Source organism: Cervus canadensis, chromosome 18, assembly GCF_019320065.1.
Source record: "Cervus canadensis isolate Bull #8, Minnesota chromosome 18, ASM1932006v1, whole genome shotgun sequence".
Lineage (NCBI taxonomy): Eukaryota > Metazoa > Chordata > Mammalia > Artiodactyla > Cervidae > Cervus > Cervus canadensis.
Genome location: NC_057403.1, coordinates 17,976,505 through 17,994,376, shown reverse-complemented (window position 1 = coordinate 17,994,376; position 17,872 = coordinate 17,976,505). Strand labels below are relative to the sequence as shown.

The window sequence follows — 17,872 nt, the reverse complement described above, 5'->3', positions numbered from 1 at the left end:
TCCTTGGCACCCCCACTGGAGGCAGGAAACAGGTTGGTGATGGGAACATTCTTAATTGAGTCACTCACAGTGCCATGTCTGGCTTTTATATCCATTTGCTTGCCATGATTCCCCCTAGTTGCACTAGTTTTGTTTTTCAGATGGGGAAACTGAGGCTCAGAAAAAGATGGTGTTTTGGGTTTTTTTTTTGTTTGTTTGGTTTTTTTTTGCCCCACAGCATGCAGATCTTATTTCCCCGCCTAGGGATGGAAACTGTGCCTCCTTATAGTGGGAGCACAGAGCCTAAACCACTGGACCACCATGGAAGTCCCCATATTCTTGCATTCATTGTACAAACATATAGTGAGCGTCTGGCAAGTGCTCAAGCACTCTTTCGTTATCAGGGACACAGAAATGAACCAAAACAAAGTCCATGGTTTCATGGAGCTGCTATTTTAGCGGGAGCAGCCAGACAAAAAGCAAATGGACATAGACAAGGGCAGGTGGTGATCAGGGTGATGGAGAGAAGTCCAGCAGAAGAAGGGGACAGAGTGACAAGCCTTGCTATTTTAAACTGGGTGGTCAGGGAAGGCCTCATTAAGTGGTGATATTTAAGCAGAGGCCAGAGTGAAGGGAGGCAGTGAGTCATGGAAACATATGGAGGAAAGGAGATTCAGACATGGGGGTCAACAGATGCAATGGCCCTGGGAAGCAAGCATGCCTGGTGTCTGCAGCAAGCGATCTGTGTGCCAGAAACCAAGTATATGAGGAGAGAGGAGTAGGAGGACATGGGGTCAGAGAACTGGAAAGGGCTAATTGTCAGGATTGTAAAGCTGCGGTAAGAGATTCGACTTTTCCACTGAGAAGGGAGACACGGGAAGATTCATGTCGGGGAATGACATTGTTGTCAAAGGATCACGGACTTGGATTATAAAAGGATCACTTTTTTTTGGTTTGTTTTAAATAATAATTACGATGGCACACTTTCTATTTTTTCACGTGGATGGGCTGTGTGGATAGGGTAGGGTACTATCCGTTTCTACGGCTCACTTTCCTCGGCCATAAAATGCGAATGCAAAAACGGATGATCTCTAGTGTTTAAGCTCAATGGGGACAGAAATTCTGTCATCCCCAGTACCTAGGATTGTGTCTGGGACTCTGTAGGCGCTCATTGGAAAAGACCCTGATGCTGGGAAAGATTGAAAGCGGGAGGAGAAGGGGACGACAGAGGGATGAGATGGTTGGATGGCATCACTGACTCGATGGACATGAGTTTGAGCAAGCTCCGGGAATTGGTGATGGACAGGGAAGCCTGGCGTGCTGCAGTTCATGGGGTCGCAAGGAGTCGGAGAGCACTGAGAGGCTGAACTGAACCGAGAGGCGCTCATTAACCTTTTGAAAGGTTTAAATCGCTCAAGTTCCACAAAAGAACAGCAGGTGTCGCACCAGCCCTACAGCCGCCAGCGCGGAGTCTCCGCGTCTGGGCTAAATCAGACTCTAAACGGGAACGCACACATTCGAATTCAGATTTTTCAGGAGAGAAGCTTCTGAATCCCGAATTATGAATCTTTTTTGTTTTAAAAAAATAAATGGACTTCTCTCTTGGATAAAAGGGGCTTCAGTCTCTTTAACGGCTAGACACGAGGGGGCCACGTCCTCCAGCACCGTTTCCCAGAATGGGCGGTGCTATGCAAATGAGATAGTTTCCAAAGAGACATGAATCAATCCATAGGAGGCAAACGCAGCATTTTGGGAGGACGTCTGTCGTAATAAACTTGGGAGAATTTATAGATGTTGAAATCAACAGTTTCACACTCTTGCAAACTATATCACCATAAGTGTAAAAAATTAAACATTTCTGTCTTTTATATAGCTGTATGGGTCAACTCTCATCTTGCCCGGATGATCCTCAGTGGTCTGGGGTGCAGGCTTCAAACCTGTAGCTGTCTAGCGACAGAGTGGTTCAATTCCACCTTTCGGGCGAGGCTTTTTAATTGCTTTTTTCTTCCAAACTGGATATTAGAATGCGAGTTGGCCCAGAGGACCTCGGACCCGCGTCTGGAGATGTCGCTGCAGTCTTTATTTTTCGCCGCTCAAGTGTTTCCCTGTGAGTACATTCACGTACCTCACCCCTGCCCGCCCCGGGGAAAACCAAAGAACTCCGAAAAGAAGAAAAACTCGTGTATACTCTCAGTTCTAGGAAATTTACAGTTAGAAAGTGATCCTAGATTCTTCCCCTTCACTTGCTTACTCACTTATTCAGTCATTTACCCACTCGTGTATTTAATCACGCATGCACTTATAAAACAGTCGAGTATTTATTCCTTTGATCATTTATTCATTCACATATTCAACAAGTATCTGCTGGCTGACTGCGCCATGCCCAGCCCTGCACTGAGCGGTCTTGTGGACACGCTGATGACTACAAAACCCTGACCCTGACCTCGTGACCAGTGGAGGAGACAAACTTTAAACATTAATCAATTCCCCATTGAATTAACAACTATCAAAGTGTTCACTACTGGGAAGGCAGGTACAGAGCCTATGAGGACATCTTATAAGGAGACCTGAGTTCAGGTAGGGTGTCAGAGTAACGTTTGAACATATACCTGAAGGATGGGAGTGAATTAGGCAGCAGAAGGGGAGAGTATTCCAGAGAGGAAAACAAGATGGCTGTAACAACGGGGATGAGGATGGTAATAATTGCACGTTTACTCTGTGCTCAGCGCTGGCGTGTATAAGGTCACTGATACCCTTCAGCCCATTCTGCAGCTGGGAAAACCGAGGTTCAGAAAGATGAAGCCTTTTGTCCAGGATCACCTTTGGGAGGCCTCCAACCCCAGGGCTCTCAGACCCCTGACCACTATTTACCACTATTTACCACTGCCCCCTGCTGTCTTTTCCTAAGCCAGTTACTCACCAAACCCTGCCTGTTTTGCCTCTTCGAAGTCTTTTGAATCCTTCCGCTCCTCTCCAGCCCACAGCCCAGGTGCTGCTCCAGGCACCCCCTCACACCTCAGTGTTCTCATCCTAGCCTCCTCCCTGGTCCTCTGCCTCATCCCCGCCTCTTTCCCAATTACCCTCAGCCTGGCAGCTAGAGGAGTCTCCCTAAAGCACAAAACTGTCCTTGAATTTCTTATGACCAAAACCTGCCAGGGCTCCCCAGTACTCTCAAGAGATCTAAACTTAGTCTGGAGTTTTAGCTTGCAGAATCTGGTCCCTGCTCAACCTCTCTCTTCACGCCTTTTGTTCTAGCCCCGGGGGAACCTCTAGTTTCCTCAAAGTACCAGCGCCCCCACCCCACCCCACCCCCCCACCCCCGCCCCGGTCAACTCTTTGCACTATTTCATTTGAATCAGTTTTTTCTATTTCTTTCTATGCCCTCTGTTTATCCTCTAAGACTCAGTTTAGGGATCCTCTCTTCCCAGGAGTCTTTCCTGACTCCCAGACTAGATTAGGTGCCCCCACGGGGGCCCCCCAAGTCCCATGGACCCCCCAATTCTGCCCAATTTAGATCATCCCTGATTGGGAACAGGTCTGCGTCCCCCACTCGACTGTGAACCCTGGGAGGGGGAGCTTGAGACTGCCTCAGTCACTGCAGGGTCCCCAATCCTGGGTGCATAACATCGTGTGTGTGTGTGCTCAGTCGTGTCCGACTTTGTTTGAACTAATTGATGGTTGGAAATGAATAAATTAGCAAAATTTTTGAGCTAATAAATAAATTAAGGGGATTATGACAAATCCCCCTGCTTAGTCATTTACTAAGATACCTAACCTCTGGACCAGTACTTCAATTCTCAAAGTGCTTGCTGCTATGCAAATGAGAGTGGGCTTGGATTTTGCAATGGGGATGGCTCAGTGTATCTGTGGACAAAGTGGTGATATCTTTGGTTTAGTCAATCTTGGGTTGTTCCCAATATGTTCCTAACCCAGAAGACATGATCATGTGAAAAAGCAAAAGGAAACTCATCTTCACTGTAAAGTGATCCAAGTTTTATGATTCATGTAACCTTGAGGACTCCCAATGTACCTGAGTGGTCTTCAACAGTTCAAATTTTTTTCTACCTCTCACTTTTGCTCAGGCCAACCCCAGAGCATTACATGGTCAAGTATAAATTCTTCCTTCACCAGGAAACCTACCTGAGCCTTTAGTATTTTGGTATCAGACACCTCATGGCTAATATTCTGCCTCATTACTTCTTCAAGGAGGAGGTACAGCCTGTGTGTGTGGGAAGTCCTTCTGACTGTCTAGCCTCCCTCCATCCTGCTGTTGACTGATTCACTAGTAAGAGTTCCAGCATATGTGTGTGTGTGTGTGTGTGTGTGTGTGTGTGTGTTGTCCTGTAGCAATCTAACCTCACTCCCTCATGCTGAAGGGAAGGCAGATGATGGGTGTCAGGAGCAAAGAGACCCTGAAGCTTGGTGGATACATTTTTACGAGCTTTTTATTGGCGACAGTGCAGAACCACGAGGGGGAGGGTAGCGGCCCAGTGCCAGCCAGCCCCAACCCCCGGGGGGTCAGGTGCAAAATACAAAAAGAATCACAAATACAGCATGGGGGTGGGGTTGGGGATTCAATACATTGTGGTCTGCAGGGGCAGGCCCTGCTCACAGCCTCACACTCGCACCCAAAATTCTCAAAGATACAGATTGCAAAAATCTATAATCCCTCAGGCTTACTCAAAAAGTAAAATATCAGGTCCCCAACAAACCCAGAGTCAGTAGACAGCTGGAAAACCAGGGACAGTCACATGGAAAGGGTCAGGTAAAAACTGGCAGGGAACACACAGACTCAGGAAAGAGATAGCCGGAGATGGCCAGAAAACAACCAGAGACAGTCAGAAAAGAGACAGCTAGAGACGGAGGCAGCCGGAGACAGGCAGCCTGAAGTTTCCAGAAGCAGTGTTTCCAATTCAACGGCATGAATTTGAGGGCCAACGTGACCTAGGCCAAGGATGCAGAAGCGCTCACACACTCACACGCGCGCACACACACTCATATATAATATATTTATTTATACATAATAGATATAAGTGCCTTTCGGAAATCGAGAAAGGGATAAATAGCCACGGAAGTGGGTCGGGGGCGTCTGGGTTCGGGGCAGGAGCCGCAGGACGGGGCAGTGGAATGTTTTCCATGCAGCACAGAGGGCGGCGTGACCCACCCGATATTAAAAAATATCAATTGGCCTCATGATAAAATCCTCATGAGGGGAAAGGCAGGGTTAGGGAACCTAAACCGAGAATTGGGGCTGGGGCTGAGCGAGGGGAAGCTGGAATCTCGGGGAACCCAGACCCTTGGAGTTTGCCAGTCCAGAAATATTAGGGGGTGGTGGGGGTCAAAGCCTCAGCCTTTAAATCTTCTCCGGGAAAATGTCGGGGCGCCCTGGCAATCTCCCCTTGCTCCCTTTCTAGAAGGGTTGTGGAGGCCAAGGCAAGGGAGAAGTTGGCGTCCTAGGCTGGGATAGGGTGACAGGCCTTAAAGAAAAAGGCCAGGGCTTGGTCTGGGGCGCGGAGGTGGGGGTGGGTCCTGAGGAGAGAGGCCACGCGGATGGATAACTGTTATCCCCTCTGGATTCTGTCACCCCCTCGAGTCTAACTCATTTTGAGGGGAGAAAGGAGGCAGACAGGGGGAGGGGAGACCACGGAAAGGCTTTGGGGAGTGGGGGGCACAATCCCTCCGGAGGGGTTCTGTCCCACCCGGTTCCCCCCACAATCCGGCCAACTCGTTTCACAGTATAAAACACTCCAGCAGGACAGGCATCACAGCGCCCCCTGCTGCCTGAATCAGAGAGGCCCAACAAGGAAGGCCCGGAGGGGAGGCTGTGGGAGGTGGGTGGTGGGCAGGGGGAGAATAATACTGTTATCAGAAAGAAGGGCTGGGGGCTGAATGTTGGGGGAGGCTTAGGAGGCGAGAAATTCGAAATCGGAGCCAGTTTTGCCCGGACGGAGCAGCTGGACGGTCAGGGAGGGAGGTTCACATTTCAGACCAGGTCTGGGTGGGAGGAAGATTATCAAAGCGGGGGGGGGGGGGGGGCATCAACTTCCCTCTAAAGGGGGCTCAATTCAGAGGAGGATCGAAGCACGTGGAAATGTTGGATAAATAAGCTAAGGTCGTGGGGGGCGGCAGGGAGAACCAGCCTAGTCACCCCTGGAAGGGTGGGCGTGGCAGAAACGCTTTGGGGGTTCGGTGGCATTTCCTTGTTGGGCCTCTCTGGAGAGAACTCCAGCCCACCCCACAGCCCACCCCACAGCCCCGCTCCCTCCAGCCCAAAGGTGGGCATCGCCCCCGCCCCCACCCCCCATCCCCAGAGCCTGGGTCCAAGCGAAACGGCCCACAGGCAGCCGTGGGCAGCCTGGGGGGTGTCCATCCCCTCCCCACCCCGTGCCCCCAAAGTCACCAGCTCTCTGGCCTCGCCGGGCCGGCAGAAACAAGAGGCGGAACAGAACACAAGGAAGTCCTCCTGTCCGACGGCAGCGGCAGCAGAGGGTCAAACAGGAGAGGCAGGGAAACCACACGCCCGCTTTTTCTCTTCCCCTCTCTCCTCCAGTTCCTCCTCGTCCAAATTTCTCTCCCTTGTGCATTGTTTGTTTTGTCTAAAGTTCACAGAGCAAGAAGGGAGGGCGAATTCAGGGGGTCGGAAGGCTGGTCACTGCCGCTGGTGCGTTGGGCGCCGGCGAACGCGGAGACCTCCGGGCAGGTGAGGACAAACGAGGAAGTGTACGAAGGGTTAACAACGGGGAAGGGGTCGCCGAGGACTTGAACTTCACTGTGTGTAAAGAGAGAAGCTGTCAGGTTGGGGGGTGCGTCTTGGCTGGTCTGGAAGGGCAGGGGCGGTGGTGGCGGGGGCGGCAGCAGCCAGCTGAAACCATCTTCCTTAGTGGATGCTGACCCCGGCAAATCTCTCACCTCCGCCAGCGGGCCCGGCCCGGGCCCCCCGGGCCCCTCTTCGTAGGGGATCTTGCAGCCCGGTTTGTGGGCCACCAGCACAAACTCCAGACGTTCCTTCTCCTTTTGGAGCTCGGCGATCTCCGACTCCAGCTCCGCCTTTTCTTCCTCTAGCTGATCTGTCTCCTGAGGTCCCCGATGGCCACGATGGAGCACGGAGGAGAGCAAGGAAGGAGAAAAAGGCTGTGAGCGACTGGAGAAGGTGGGTCATGGCTGAAACCAGCTCTCCTACTCTGAAGGCTAAGGCCCATGGCTGGAAGGCAGCTCCTGATTGAAAGACCCCCTGAAGTGGAGGCCTGGTGTACTAGGGGACTTGGGGCAGGGGTCTTGCCTTCTAGGACCCTCAGTCTCCCCATCTGTCCAGTGGTTGTTTGGAAAAGGGCCAGGAACACATGGGAAGTCTCTGGTTGCAAGAGGCACTCAGAGGTTTGTTGAATGAACCAACCATCCTTACATGTTTTCATGCCCCCTATTCTCCTTGGTACCCTTTCCCCTCTGCCTCCCAGAGAAGAGACCAGGTAGCTCAGGGAAGTAGACAATTTCCCTGATTTCCTCCAAGGTGAGCAGGTCTCCCTACAAGCATAAAATGGAAAACTCTCAGACTGAGGTAGGGCATGAAAATAGAGGGGCACCTTGGCACAGGCCACCAGCCCAAGATAGAACTACAGGTGGCAGGGGCAGGTGGTGGGGGAATTGACATAGGATTAAAGGATTTAGTTTCTCAGACCCTCCAGAATGTTAAAGCTAGAAGGAACCTGGGAGATTCAATGAGGAGATGGAAAAACTGAGGCAAAAAGGGTTATCACTTGCCCAAGACCAAAAAAGGGACATGAGTGAAGCATCCCTCTATTAAAGGTCACTCATAGGTCCCCCTCAGGATGAAGTGAAGGCCAGGCAAGTGGTCAGGGGCAAGAGGGGGTCATCAACCAGGACAGGACTGGCCAGTGAGGGTCGGTGTGTGTGAGCTGGCTGACCCCACCTGTATCCAGTTCCACATGTGGAACGTCTTGCTCTCAGTTCAGGATGGAGGCACAGGTGGTGGTGGGCAGCAGAAGATGGGGAGAGAGCCCCCCCTTCAGCCTTCCCTCACCCCACCCCACCCCTGGGACCATCCTCACCGCCTGGAGTCGGTCAGTCAGCTCCCTTCGCCGGTTCCTACACTTTGCTGCTGCCAGTTTGTTTCGTTCTCGGCGAACCCTTCTTTTCTCCTCCTCCTCTGGGGTGAGCTGAGTAGGAGAAATAGAGATGGTGAGTTCTGGGGACACGGTGTACCTCCCCCTCCATCCTGAACCTCCTCTTCGTCAAGAACCCCCAGGAGTCAGAAAAGGACCAAGTCCTCGCTGTGGGGAGGAGGACAGGGTTTCTGCAGTATTGAGGCTGCAGGTGGTCCCTCACCCCAAGAGTGGGAAAGTTCCTGCCTCTCTGGCTTCCACCCCCTCAGCCCCCAGAGCAGCTGGATGCCCCTTACTCACCGTCTCCTCTCGGGCTCTCCTGGGCCGGGCTCGAGCTGGGCGAGAAGGCCCAGGTCCACTGGTGGCTCCGCTGGTGGAAGGCCCACCACTGCCACTTGCCCCGCCACTGCTGTAGCCACTCATGCCCGGCGTGGAGTAACTGGTTCCTGGCATGTCGTAGGGGTCGACGGCCGGGGGCTGGGAGGCCAGTGGCTGCCCCTGGGACTGGGCCATGGAAGAGATGAGGGTGGGTTGCACAAGCCACTGGAGGTCCTGGCTGGTTGTGATCGCGGTGACCGTGGGCACGAAGGAACCGGGCATTTCCCCAAGACCGGCGCACTCCTACGGGGTGACACATACACACACAGGCGTAGACACACAAACAGAGACACCGACACACACACACCCAGCACACATACACACACCGACCCGGTGAGTGAGCACAGGGCCAGCGGGTGTGGATGTGTGTGTCACAGGCAAAAAGCCACAACACCCACCCTTCCACTACACCGTGACGCAGTGGTTAATGAGAGGATTTCTGTGCAACTGGCTTCTACCTCCTCCTTCTTCCTCGGGGAAAGGTTGCACGGTTCCAGCGGGTGGTGAATCACACCCCGGGTTGGTGACTCTTAGGTGTGGGGGGTGGGGAGGAGGCTGGACAAAGCCGGGTGACAGAACCCCCGGGATGGAGTCACAGCCACACACACAGCCACAACACCCCACCCCCACCCCAGAGGCAAGGGGAGGGAGAGGGAGAGGCCTTAGGCTAAGCCTTCCTCTACACTCACACTCATACACACACCCCTCTGAGCGCAGGGATAAGGGACTAGAGGGTCCATGAGACCCCAGTGCAGGGGCGGGGGGTCCCAGTTAAAAGAGGCTTGGGGGACGGGCCTAGGAGTTTAGAACAACGTTTCAAGTAATTGTCTCTCCCCAGAGTGAGACTGACAAGCGACAGGTTACGGTGGGCAGACAAGGAGAGCAAGTGAGCAGCCAGGCTCCCTCAGACTGTCGCGGAGGCGGGGTGGGGTAGGTCGTGAGACCCCAAGCCCCAGCAGCGCTCATGTCCCCCCCCCACCCCCAAAATGTAATCCTAGAACTGCTCGGAAGGCTCAACTACTCTCGCAGGGGGCGTGGTGAGGGATGGGCTGGCTCACTGGCCAATCAGCGCCCGGCAAACTCAGAGGGGGCGGGGCTCCTGGAGACCACCTGGCTGGATCCCCCAGGGCTAGCGGCTTTAGTCCTATTTTCTGACACACCGGAGGCACCCGGCGTCCGGAACAGAGGGAGTGAGAATGTGTCTGTGTGTGCCTGGAGGGGTGGGTGACGGTCACTACGTCTCCCAAAGGAACCCTGGCACACAGACCCGCTCTGACCCTGAGAGCAGAGGGACAGGATCCCTGCCAGGTCCTTGCGGACTCATTGGGTCGCAGAAGATCGCTCCTGTGGCGACAGGAATCCCCTCGCTCTGCCTCTAGAGGCCCGTGAAAGAGACCCTAGTGCCGGAGAACCACAGGTTCCGGGGACGAACTGTGGGAAGGAAACTGCGCCCTACAAATAGGAAGCGAAAGTTGATTGGCCACAGCTCGTGCCGCGGCGGCCAATCGGAACGCCGAGCTGCCCCCTCCCTTAGCAACGTGGCCCGGCGTTCCAAAATAGAACGCTCCCGGGACGTCAGGGGCGGGGCGGACGAAGGGGGCGCCACGCGCCGTGCGTGCCCCGCGTCAGACGGAGGATTCCAGCGCGTCAGCCGTTACGCACGGGTCCCCCGTTACGTCTCCGCGCAGGAGGCGGAGGCAGCGCCACCGAGGGTTCGAGGCCCGCCTTCCCGCTGGGTCTAGGGTGACCCGGCGCCGGAGTAGGCGCTAGGATGGAGGAGGAAAAAGAGGAGGCTACTGGAAGCTTCTCCGGGATTTCCCCCACCTGCCTAACCGCTCTAGCTTCAGGTTGGTGACCTGAGTGAGGGGCAGTCCCCGAACCGGCTAAAAGTTCTCAGCCCTGCTACCTCTCACACGTTGCACTGAGCGGCGCGCTCTCCCCACCCCCAAAGCTCACCCCTCTGTGTTCCCTCCCTGCCCTCCAAGCACACAGCCAATTGCAAGCACGTCCGGACTCTGCAGTTTGCAAAGTGCGCCGTGAGCCTACTCCCTGTCAGATCCTAGATTTGGACGCGTTTGATTTGGGGTGAGGGGATTGCTCGCTCCACCCTTGAATTTAAAAAATTTATAAACCACAAAGCAGTACCCCAACCTCTAGAACTTACCTGGGAGGCGGCGGCGGTGGGTGGACTGCCGAAGGAGTCCACCGAGGACAGATACTGAGACTCGGCGGAAGGTGAGGAGCTGCACCGGGAGCCGGAGTCGTAGTCTCCGGGGAAAGCTTGAAACATTTCCCTGGGCACAGGGGGGCCCCTGTGACCACGCTGAGGTCGCCGGGAAGCCAAGGCTATGGCCGGGTGGGAGAAGAAAGGTGCGAGTCCGGGGTGAGCCGAGCGCGTCCCCAAAGTGCGCTGTCCGGGGAAACTCAGGGTCGGGGCAGCGTCCCGCTCCAACAATGGCAAAGTTTCCGTGTAATTCCTTTGCGGTGCTCAGGCCCCCACAAGATGCCGCTGTGCCTCTTGATAGTCCAGGCTCCGCAGGACCCGGGGGCGAGGGGGGCTCGCTCCCCCAGAGGCGGAAAGCTCTGTCCTGCTATACAGAATCTGCTTCGGGTGAGGTCCCCTCCACGCGTCCGGCGGGTCCCACGGGGGAGGAGGGAGTAGTAAAGGAGATGAAAAAAAAAGTAAGTCGATCCTCCGAAAGAAAATGTAGAATTATCGATAAGAATCCTTCCAAAAACTTTCCGGAAGAAAATAAACCGATTTTCACAGCCCCCAAGAAGAAGAACCACAACAATCAAGTTCCAGCTCCGCGTGTCCCAGCCTTGACCGTAGATCTCAGTCTTATGAATGAAGCTCGGATCCGCCAGCCTGTATTTATATGCCCGGGGCCCGGCCCCCTTGTTGACGTCACCCGTCCCTCACTCGGCAAACTTCTCGATATCTCCGGCCCTTGTGAACCCAGCCCCGCACCGTCCGGCAAGAGGTCTGTCCTAGCCTCGATCTGATCATCTGCATCACCCTCGTGGCCTTGGGGGTCTTGGGGGCTGCGTTCTGGAGCACTCGGCGGGAGGGGATCCCGACCGGTCTCCCCGGAGTTCCTGTGACGCAATTAGCCATATAAGGAGCTCGGCCGGCGCGGCTGAGTGTTTGTTTGGTATCCTAGCAATTACGTCAGAGGGAATCCCTCGCTCGCTCGCGCGCTCGCCCGGCGCGCCTGCGGAACCCGCCTGCGCCTGCGCAGTCCAGCGCCGCCCGGGGCCGGGGGGGTGTGCTGGTATTAATAGGTTATTAGACTGACTCGACAAAGGATCCCGGCTGGGGAGACCCCAACTCGGGGGTCCATCTCACTCTGGCCGCCCCTCCCATTTCCCCTGATGGTGCAGCGCCCTCTCTCGAGAGGAAGGTCAATCTCCAAAAGGAGACTCTGGGTCTGTGGTTGTAGTCACATAGGCGGGGAAACTGAGTCCCGAGACGGGTGGGTGGGACTCTGATGCTCCGGGTGAAAGTGGAGGTGCGGGTGGAGTCCCTAGGCTCGTACGAGTTTCTGCCCTGACTAGTTGTGCAACCTTGAAAAAAAAATTTTTTTTTCTCCCTGAACTTCAGCTTCACTTTTCCCGGATGGACAAAGAGTGTGTATCTTGGACTCTGCTGCCGCCAGAGGTGCGGCGTTTGGGAGGTACGCGCGTTTGGGGGGGGAAGGGGAATGAAACTTGGAGTGAAGTGTCCCTGCTGCTGCTGGTGCTCCCCTTTCTGCTTTATAATCCTATCCGTAGTCAGAAATAATACGTGTGACGGCGGTGGGGGCTGGGGTGGGAAATAAATGATAGTAATAATAATGATCTAATAATAATAATAATAGATGCCGCGTAGTTAGCATTTACCAAATACCGGCTCTTGTACTAAGCCTTTCAATACAAGATTTTCACTCCTTGTACAGCTTCAGAAGTTTAAGGGAGGAAAATCTTCATTTTATAAAAGAGGAAAAGGATAGATCGTGACTTGCCCAAGATCTCATCTCAAGAAATTCAAACCCAGGTTTCTCGTTCTCTTCCTGACTTCCGAGAGCTGCCTGTTTCAGTGAAACTCCCTGAAAAACCTGGGTGTTGGGATTATTTAAATAACAACTTCCATTGGTGGGGAGTGATACACCTTGCAAACCTGTCCCTGTCTGCTCACAGCATACACTATTATAACCCAGGTTCCGGGTCGAGCTGTGGGGGTGATGGCGGGGCGGGGCGGGGGTGGGGGGTGCTGGGGGGTGGGAGCAAGCTGCTCCCCTCGATGTCCAGTTAGGAAATGTGGTTCAAGAGTCTGATTAGGGTATTTCAGACCCCGCAGCCTCCAACTCGTTAGCACCCACCGGTAAGGATCTCACCAGCTGCTTCATAAACCTGAGTTCCTGGCATTTCCCTCCCAGGTTGGAGCCTGGCTCAGCCAGGGCACAGAGGAAGAAGCACCTTAAAACTGTTGAATCCCATAGGCCCAGAGAGGGGGAGGGCTGGCTCCTGGTCACACATTAGGTATGAAGCCAAGCTGGAGGGGTTAGGTCTTTCCTCATTCCCAGGAGAGTTTTGATTCCCTGTCCCCAAAGTGGGGAGGAGGGAGGGAGATAGGGAAGGCTGAAGGGACATGGGCTCAATACTGGGAGGTTGAGAAAAAAGCCCAGCCTCAAACACCTCGTTCCCCCACGCCCCCTCTGTCTGCCACCAGTCTGGGAGTAGGGAGGGGACTAGGAGATGACACAGCAACCGCCAGCAGGCAGTGACTCGGCTCCAGCATCAGACAGGGAGTGACCCCTCATTCCTGTTCTGTCCAAGCCCCTCATCTCCTCTCCCACGGAATAAAGGAGACACACAAATGCCTACCCTCGCTGCCCAGAGACCTTCATACCCCGACCGAGGTGGCCCATATGACCAGACAACTGCTGGCATATCCTCAAAGGGGCACACTTGGGCATTCAGGTTTCACACACACACACACACCGCACACAGAAACACACCTTCACATGGTTACCAACACACGTGACAGGCACATCCTCACTATAGATACATGTGGTTGCTCTTTACACACAATGATTAACAAAATCGTGTGTTAATTCTTCTGAGCACTTGTGTTAATTTATTTAATTCTCACAACACTCCTACAAGGTAGGAACTATCATTTTACAGGCAAGGAAATAGAGGCCCAGAGAGGTGAAGTCACTTGCCTAGAGTCACACAGCAAATTAGTGGCAGAGCTAGGATAAGAATGCAGCCCCTGCTTTTAATTATTATTGAATGAGTTATGTACGTTGACATATTCACAGGCAGATGGTGACACTCATGGCACTAGGCGTTTACTGCCCTCTTCCCCCCGCCCCCCTACCCACAGGCAGACCCAGAAACTAGGTGCCCTCTGCTTACATTCTACCCCACCACTTAGTAGGTGTATGAACTTGAGCTGGTGATGTCTGGAGCCTGTTTTCTGCCCTTGGAAAAGAGGAGAAATAGTGCCCAGCTTATCACGCTGGTGGGAGGATTATGTGAAGTGAATATCTTGGAACATGCCTGGCACAGTGAAGGGGCTTGTTTTGTTTTTAAAACAAAGCCACCCTGGGACTTTGCTGGCGGTCCAGTGGTTAGAATGCACTTTCAAGGCAAGGTACGTGGGTTTAGTCCCTGGTCAGGGAACTAAGATCCCACATGCTGTGCTACCAAAAAAAAAATAATAATAATTCATTTAAAAAATAAGTAACGATAAAAAATAAAGCCACCAGACACACCAGATCACATTGCAGCTTTCATGAGTCCTGAGTACTTTTGCCTTTGTGGGCCTCTTTCTCCATAAAGACATCTTTAAAAGTGTTATTTCATGACTGCATTGGTATAAAGACAAATACTGAATATTAAAACATTTCACTTGACCTAGAAGTTCAGTTTTTCTTGGATTTTATTGGGTTGGCCAAAAAGTTTGTTTGGGTTTTTCCAGAAGATGTTACGGAAAACCCCAGATGGACTTTTTGGCCAACCAAAGAAAAGAAATTAAACACTTACACGGGTCCCTAAAGTTATCATAGGTCCTAGTACCATGCCCTCCGCACCTAAGGGAAAAATTGGCCCTGCAGACACACACCACACACACACATACACACCCTCACATTCACGCAGTCTCACTCGAGCATACACGCAGACATGCATACCTTGCCCTCGCAGCATGGCAGTGGCAAGGCAAGTCTTTCTCCATGAGGCTCAATCCCAGGGAGCTTCCAGGAGGAAGAGGACTTGAGTGTAGGGGAGAGGGCAGGACCCCTGCTCTGGCTCCCAAGGGCTTGGGCTCTGCAGGTGGTGGGGAGCAGGGGGAGCCCTGAGCCTCCTGTTCCTGTTGGGGGTGGGGAAGCAGTGTCAGCTACGTTTGCTCAGAGCATCCTGTAAACAGCCCGGGAGACCCAGTTCTGCCAAAGGGAGCCCTCATTCTTTAATTCTTCCTTTGGCAAAACCCTTGCTACTGTGTGCCTCAGTACCCCCACCCATAAGGCAAGAAGGTTGGATGGCCATGGGCTCTGAAAGGCCTTTCCAGCTCTGAAATTTAATAATAAAAATGACAAGGAGAGACTTCCTGGTGGCTCAGTGGTGAAGCATCTGCCTGCCAATGCAGGAGACATGGGTTCAATCCCTGGTCTGGGAAGATCCCACTTGCTGTGGAGCAACAAAGGCCCTGTGCCACAACTATGGAGCCTGTGCTCTAGAGCTGGGGAAATGCAACTGTTGAGCCCACGCACCCAGAGCCTGTGCTCCAAAACAAGAGAACCACCGCAAATGAGAAGCCCAAGCACCACAACAAAGAATAGCCCCCACTCACCGCAGCTAGAGAAAGCCTGCACAGAAGATCCAGCACAGCCCAAAATAAATAAATGAAATGATTAAAAAAAAAAAAAAGAGGAGGAAGATACGGGAAGTAAACACTTAGCTCTGCTCACATGCATTATCTCAGTCATCCTCACACTACATCAGCTCCATAAGTAGGTTCTGATATTATCCCCATTGTACAGAGAAGGAAACTGAGGCACAGGGACGTTAAACCTGAGAACAGGGTTTTCCAGCTGTTTCTGTGAAATTAAGCCAGCTGGGCAATCTGGTTACAACACATGTCTGGTGTAGTCTTTTGTGTTTCCAGGCAGCCCCTGGGCGATGCCAAGGCTCTGGCTCCAAAAGACAGGTCTGTGAGAGTTTCTGAGGCATGAGAGGAGAGGGTGCACATGTGTGGGTGTATGTCCTGCTGCGGCGACTGTGATCTCCAGGAGGGCAGAGCCGAGCTGGTTAGTAACTGCTGGCTCCTCCGGGCCCAGGGTTAAGTAGTGAGTGTTACTGGCTGGCTGGGCCCACTCTCCATTGAGCAATCCTGGAGGCCTCCTGGAGGGGGTGTCTGTGGAGTTTCAGGGAAGCCGAGCAGTCCAGACTTGCGACTCTTAGCTTGCCCTCAGTACCCCTGCATCCTGCATTCAAACTCCTCACACCACAGCCCACAAGGTCTGGCATGACCTGGCTGGGGCCGACCACCCCAGTCTCACCTCCCGCTCCTCTTCTTCATGTGGTCTGTCTTCCTGGTCTTCAGATCTTTGCACGTGCTCTTCCCTCTGCCTGGAGCATGCCCCCTTTTCCTCCCTCTAGCTTATACTCTCTTCCTCCGGGTCTCAGCTCCTCTGTCCCCTCCTCCAGGGAGCCCTCCTGGGGTTAGCACCCTTCCCTTAGAGAGCCCCCCTCCCCTCTATGCCTGTCTGTGTTCATCACTCTCTGGGGACAATCTGCTCTTCTTTCATTGGGCTGTATTATTATTCAAACCTGAGTCGAGGTTGTCCAGGCACAGCCACATCCCCAGCACTGTGCCAGGTACTCAGCAGGTGCTCAGTAAATATTCTTCACCATCCACTCATTTACTCAGGTATCAACTCTGACAGACTGGCCTGGACAGAAACATATCTGTTCCTTTGCCATTGCATGGATTGAAGGGGGAAGATGCTATAGACTAGCTGACAGGCAGAGCGGCTGTCCACGGGTGTTGGGACCTGGCTCTCAGTGTTGATAGACATTCACCTGTCTGTCCTCCCTGCCTTTTCCCCGCTGAGCTGGTGACCCTGGGTCCTCCCAGGGTTGAGGTGGACACATCCGTCAGGGGTGGGAAGGAGGAGGCTTGGTTTACAGAATCCAAACCGTGGAGACAAAAAGACAGACACACAGGCAGACAACACAGATGTGCATGCACACCTCTCACCTTTGTCTGCACAGACACACAAAGAACTAAACGAACACACAGTCACACACAGCTTAACACACGCTCTCGTGCACACACATCGCAGAAATGTACAGACACCAGACAGCAGATACTGACAGGTGCACAACTCTACACACACAAACTGGCAGAGCTGGGCACCCCCACTGCCATGGAGAGGCCCCCAGGGCTCTGGACTGGCAGAATTTCTCAGCCACCCACATTTGTGTGGAGGTTCCTGCCTCCAAGTCACTCAGACACAAGGAAGCTTCACAGTCTTGCTCAGAGTTACATACAAACCTACAGAACAAGGCACATAGAGACATAGCATCACACACGCAGATCCCATTACCGTGTGCCCTCTTTCCCACGCATGCTCACAGCTACACACACACAGTTTCACGTGTGAGGGCATGCAGACACTGCTAAGCAGAGGCTACTCTCAGACGCTGACTTGTCTCAGGCCCTCGTCCAGAGGTCCTGTGAACCCCCTCACTGTGGGAGCCAACCTCTCACCCATCCCAACTCGGACCCACACAGTGTGATAATGTATCACTGACTATAACCACTCCAGGCGTTGTGGGGGTGGGAGTGCTTAGGGAGGCCGGAGCAAGTCAGGAGGGCTTCCTGGTGGAGGCGGGTTTGGGCAACTACTGTCAAATCCTGAAAAGATTTAGATAAGGAGGAAGTTCATGAAAGCACTCTCTCCCTACTATAGACATTAAAGACCAAAGAAGAGAAAGCAGGAGAGACTGCAAGAAGCTAAAAGGCAGGACCGGACCAAGGTGGCAAGGATAACAGTTTTGGAGACCTTTCCAGCTGCATTTTTTTTTAATTATTATTATTATTTTTTTTTCCAGTGGGTTTTGTCATACATTGATATGAATCAGCCATGGATTTACATGTATTCCCAATCCCGATCCCCCCTCCCACCTCCCTCTCCAGCTGCATTTTGAATGAAAATAATAGTAGTATTAATAATATAGCTGGCAGTCACTTGAGAAAACTAACCATGTGCCAGTTGCTCCATACAGATTCACTGTATTTTCTTGTGTAAGTCTTCCTATACGCTATAAGGAGGGCACTAGCCGTGTGACTCTGGGCAAGCAACTTCTCTGATCTCAGTTTCCTCATCTGTAAAGTGGAGATA

At 53.1% G+C, this 17,872-nt stretch overlaps 2 protein-coding genes and 1 non-coding gene across 4 annotated transcripts; 2 read left to right on the top strand and 1 right to left on the bottom strand.

Annotated features, from left to right (window-relative positions):
• The first annotated feature begins 1,875 nt into the window (after nt 1–1,875).
• Nucleotides 1,876–1,962, top strand: TRNASTOP-UCA. Its single transcript has one exon. It is a non-coding gene; the product is annotated as a tRNA-Sec (tRNA).
• Nucleotides 1,963–4,406: 2,444 nt separating this feature from the next.
• On the bottom strand, nt 4,407–10,776 carry FOSB (FosB proto-oncogene, AP-1 transcription factor subunit). Of its 2 annotated transcripts, XM_043436773.1 has the most exons (5): nt 10,642–10,776; nt 8,400–8,720; nt 8,046–8,153; nt 6,889–7,053; nt 6,557–6,748 (listed from the first exon to the last, which is right to left on the bottom strand). In XM_043436773.1, the coding sequence occupies exons 1-5, from the start codon at nt 10,765–10,767 to the stop codon at nt 6,746–6,748; spliced, it is 723 nt and encodes a 240-aa protein (XP_043292708.1). In that variant the 5' UTR covers nt 10,768–10,776; the 3' UTR covers nt 6,557–6,745. The 2 variants fall into 2 exon arrangements, with proteins under 2 accessions (XP_043292707.1, XP_043292708.1); XM_043436772.1 differs by having other exon boundaries at nt 4,407–7,053.
• Nucleotides 10,777–10,931: 155 nt separating this feature from the next.
• Nucleotides 10,932–17,503, top strand: LOC122421041. The gene is made up of 3 exons (XM_043436774.1): nt 10,932–11,461; nt 12,082–12,154; nt 17,441–17,503. Exons 1-3 carry the CDS (start codon nt 10,932–10,934, stop codon nt 17,486–17,488), a joined length of 651 nt encoding a protein of 216 aa, XP_043292709.1. The 3' UTR covers nt 17,489–17,503.
• Nucleotides 17,504–17,872: the final 369 nt, after the last annotated feature.